The sequence below is a fragment of the Sinocyclocheilus rhinocerous genome, unplaced genomic scaffold, assembly GCF_001515625.1.
Source record: "Sinocyclocheilus rhinocerous isolate Xijiao unplaced genomic scaffold, SAMN03320098_v1.1 scaffold729, whole genome shotgun sequence".
Taxonomy (NCBI): Eukaryota; Metazoa; Chordata; class Actinopteri; order Cypriniformes; family Cyprinidae; genus Sinocyclocheilus; species Sinocyclocheilus rhinocerous.
Window position 1 is genome coordinate 294,408 of NW_015664993.1, and position 5,029 is coordinate 299,436.

The following is a 5,029-nucleotide window of genomic DNA, read 5'->3' on the forward strand; positions in this document are numbered from 1 at the left end:
AATCACCCCCCTAGTTAAAAAAAAAAAAAAAACTATGCCATAATTTATTTAAAATATATTTATTTCATACTAAGTATACTTCAAATAAATCCATTATCCATTTTAGTGAATGTATATATATTTTTTTTTTTATTTTTTTTATTTTCACTAGGGCAGGGACCACAGTTTCAGCTAAAAAACGTCTTTACTGTTCTACCGAAGGAAAAAAAAAGTCACCTACATATTAGATGGCCTGAAAGTGAGTAAATTAACAGCTATTTTTATTTTTATTGCTGTTTGAAAAAAACGTATTCTTAGCCTCTAAATCGCTGGTGAGTGGAATCTAACGGTATTTAGTCACTAAATGTGTGATTGACTTGCATTATAGAAGGTGTTTGAGTTGAAATCTTTTGCTTTGTAGATGCAACGCTAAACTGCATCACCGGTTCCCTTTAAACCCGTTTAAATCTTCCAAACAGGTGTTTTCCGCAGCCAAGTCTGTCCTTGACTCAACAGACAGTGCTTTTGCATTAAGGCACCTTTAAAGAAGACACTTCTATGGCATCTGGTTAGACATAACCAAGCAAATGCTTTGGCCATTTTTATTCTTTCAACCATTCACAGAGCTTTTGTGGGATAGCATAGAAAACCAAGCAGATGAAGGAACCCCAGTAGACCGGATGTTACGTTGGATAAGGATGTGATTTGATGCCTTCTGTCCTCTGTATACTGGCTGTGAAGGCAGCATTTTCCAAAGCGTTGTGGCCTTGAGAACTGTGCTGTTCATCTGAACGTCATTCAGGAGCTGAGATCTGTGCTAAATGAGATGAGCTTCTCTGAACATCTTTGTCAGCATCATGCTGTGACTGAGAAAAGTTCAGTAAGCAGGTTATGTAGACTGTGTGATTAACCTACATAATATGTCACAGTTGCAAATGTGGGACTTTTTTCCACCAGACTCTCACCGCATCAACAGATCAGCAGTTCTGAGAATGTCTAACAGACTGCTGATAAGTGATGATAAACACGCTCGATGGCTTCTTATCTGCCCATCAGTCTTTCACTTTCACTCATTTCCTCTGATTAAAAAAAAAAAAAATGAAAGAGTGACTTGTTGACACGTGAATGTCTCTCACGTTGACTTCAGGTGTTTGCTGATAAGGAGGTCATTCTCAGCGGTGGAGCCATAAACTCTCCACAGCTCCTCCTGCTGTCTGGAGTGGGAAACGCAGATGAACTTCGCAAACATGATATTCCCGTTATACAGCATCTTCCAGGTGACCCCATTTCCTTCTTTATGCACTGTATCTTCAAGGTCTCCCCTCTCCTTCAGTCCAGGTCCACAGTTAACACCGCATGCGAGTAAATACTGGCTTTAGCGAGGAGGTGAAATGGGCTTTACTGGCAAACTGGCTGTTCACTTTAAAGTAAACAGAAGTTGTGAGAGATTTTAGTAATGTATTATCTCTTGTGGAAAAGAAGTACACTTTCTTGTACTTGTTCACTGTAAAACTCTAAAAATAGCGTTGTTGGCACGTATTTTATAATCTAGTCGGTCGAAAGCACTAATCGTTTTAATAACATTATGTAATTACATTTATTTTAATGAAAATTTCAGTAAACTAGTTAATTCAGTAGCCTAATAAACACCTAACTTTACAATTACATTAAACAGACACTCCTGTCATTTATTAATTATTTCCAGAATGCTTATTATGGAAATAATTGTAGATAGACAGATATTGATTTTTTTTTTTTTCATTTTGTAACCGATACTGATCGTTTGTATGTTTGTGTCAGATAAACAATATGCAGAACTAGTTTAACGAAAATCTGAAGTAAAACATTTATTTAATGATTTAAACGTTTCATCTTCATATCACAACATAGAATTTTTCTAACAACAACAACAGCAGCAGCAACATCAATAATAATAACATTAGGCAGAATATATCAAGTGTTGTTTTCAAATAGAGAACATAAATAAATGACAGGGGGTCTATTTAGTTGTGATTATAAGGTTACGTGTTTATTAGGCTACTGAATTAACTAGTTTACTGAAATTGTCCTGAATGTTACAAAACATGTTTAATTACAGTCCATTTCAAATGACATGTTATCAAAATTATTATTGTTTTTGTCCATCTAGATCACAAAATACCCACTAACAATGCTATTTTTTAGTGTTTTACGGTGAGTACCCTGTTGTAAAAACAGCATATGCTGCTAAGGGATGTTTTGAAGCATGGCTTCTGGTTTAAGCTGGTCCTGAGCAGGAGCTAGTTGCTTAGGACCAGCTCAAACCAGCAGCCATGCTTCAAAACATCCCTTACCAGCATATGCTGTTATCTGCAGCAAATGACACGCATCAGCACTCATCCACGCTCTTTTTGTTATCTGACAAAATTTAAAACACATTTATTGTGTAATGTGTATTTTTACCCCTTGAATTTATATGTATTTACACAAAACATATTACGAATGGTATCGCAGTCCCTCACATGATTTATAGTAAAAAAAAAAATTCTGCAGAAAAAATACATTTTGCGTCTGAAAGGGAAACTCCTACAAATGCATATGCAATAAGATCAGCCACAAAAATGACTGCGCCCATGCGTTTTCATCAGTAATGTTTCACTGCGTGTCTTTAGTAAATCCTGACAGAGGTTTTTTAGCACCAAAAGAGGGTTTGCGCTCTCTTTTGTAGCTGTATAATTTAAAGACTTTTTAAACAAGTGGATCTGGTTAAAGGCACATACAGTGGCTCAAAGTACATTAAGCCAAATGTACTGACAAGCATTTATGATAAACTAAAATATACATTAATGTCTTGAAATGTGTTTGTAGTGTATTTAAATATGTTTGTAATAAATTTGTAACGAAGAAGTTGCATACCAGAATGGAGGCAGATCTGAATGAGATTGTCTGACCTCGCATACGTCATAGACAACAAGTGATTCATATCACAGGAAGTGCAAGATATGACATTTTGATTAAAGATTGTGGTCAAAATAAGATGTTCACAATAAGACCAGTAACTTGCAATAAGAAAATTAATTGTGTCTGTTTTGATTTTAAGCAGACTCTAAGAATGCGAACATGATATATGTTTAAATCTCAGCATAAGAATGATCTCTGACCCTCGCTCGACTTGTCATGTGTAAATGTAAATATGTTCATAACAGTTAAACTGAACGGATGCTTTAGTCCAAAGCAGCTTCACCTGCTCTGGGAATTATTTTAGAGGAAGAAATAAAAAAATACATTTCTGCCATTTAAGCCACCAAAACAAATTTGTGATAAGCAAAATCAGAATGTTTTTTTTTTTCTTTCATGTTTTGACAGCTGCAGTTCTACCCATAGATTGGTTGTGCTTTGAAATGATCTCCATGAAACTGTTTTGCATCATGAACCACTTTGTATGCAATGGCCACGGTTCACTAGAGCTCCCGTTCCACTCATATATTTTTTACATTTCAATGCAAAAGTAAAACTAAAAATTGTTAAAGCAAAAATATAGGTTAGAAATGAAGATATGCTTCAATGGCATGTTTTTCCCTAATCTTGTGATATGGCATGGCGGGCCAAATCAGAGCTCATCATGGGCAAACTCTGGCCTGCGAGCCCTGGTTTGGGCATCTGATTTTAACTAAATAAAATACTCCAGTGACAAGCAAATCAAATCATCCAGCTGAAGAGCGTCAAACTAAGAACACACACTTTACAGCAGGGATGCTCATGTTTCACAGCTCAGGGGCCGTTTTTAGACATTGCCGGGCCAGTGAATAAGATGAGCTGGTAAGACTCAGCAGTACACTTATTTGGTCACTTTATCACTTCACAGTCATGATTTCTTGTCTTTTCTTTAGAAAACACGTTCTTTTTCCAGAGCAGATTAGTCAGTGATACATTTTGAAGTAAGTCTTATTTAAAAACAAATGTGCACATTTATAGTGTGCATTAATCTGAGGAGATTTCAATATTAAACATGATGTACTTCACCTTGGATATTCTAGAATTGACTGCAAAGTCACCTGTAACGAATAGCTGTGTTTTTTTTGTTTTTGTACCTTTTATTTAATAGTATTTTACCTGAAAATACCATTTTCAAGTGAGTAAGGTAATAATCATAAGGTAAATTTAGGAAAACTTTTGCTTCATGGTAAAATGTGTGCCTAATTATTACTGTTTTGAAATATCGCAAGGGTTACAAACTAGTGTGCTTTATTGGAACACTAACTTTAGCGCAAGTCTATAGAGTGTACAGAATTTAAACGGGCACACAACGATAAACAGAACGTTATCATGCTTTGGTGTGGATGCTAATGTAGTTATTGTTACAGTAATCTTTATAGTCTTGCTTTGAACGGGTCTTAATAATACACAAAAGACATGATATGAGCGACATCACATTGGTCTGCATTTTTACTTTAGTGTGAAACTTGCATTGCATTTTTGCTGTGTTTATTATGAAACGTTTGTGTTATTCAGGGTTCCCACGCTTCTTGAAAGTACTTGAAAGTACTTGAATTTCAGACATATGGATTCAAGGCCTGGAAAGTACTTGAAAACAAACATAGGTCCTTGAAAGTGCTTGAATTAAATTTGAAATAAATTTTGTTTATGCAGGGATAACATTTTCCGTCGCTACGACGGATTTCCGTCAATTGGGGAAAAAAAAAATAGGGGAAAAGAAACATGTAGCGCATTGTTGTTGTTATTGTTGTTCTGCCGGCACACCAAAAATCATTCCCGGCCACGGCTGCAGCTTAAGTGACAACATAGTGATGACGCTCGCATCATTCACAGTCGGGTTATTAGCAGAGAACACAGAGCAGGACTTGAATTTCGGCGTGGGATTGCGGCTATTAATAACAATTGTACTCATTCCCGCAGGTTCATCGCTTATAACGCGATGACAGATGACGGAAAGTATCATTTGCACGTGCTTTTGAGTCTTGAGAACTCTCATTTTCTGTGTTAAGGAGAGTGACAGATTTTAATAATTATTCAAGGAGTTTGCAAATGTGATATTGATTCAATACAACAG

At 35.9% G+C, this 5,029-nt stretch overlaps 1 protein-coding gene across 1 annotated transcript in view; it reads left to right on the top strand.

Annotated features, from left to right (window-relative positions):
• The window catches only part of chdh (choline dehydrogenase), a 16,300-nt gene that overhangs the window by 5,407 nt on the left and 5,864 nt on the right, over window positions 1-5,029 (top strand). Inside the window, 1 exon segment of the mRNA XM_016541500.1 lies at window positions 1,127-1,256. Within this exon segment, the coding sequence (XP_016396986.1) occupies window positions 1,127-1,256 (130 nt within the window).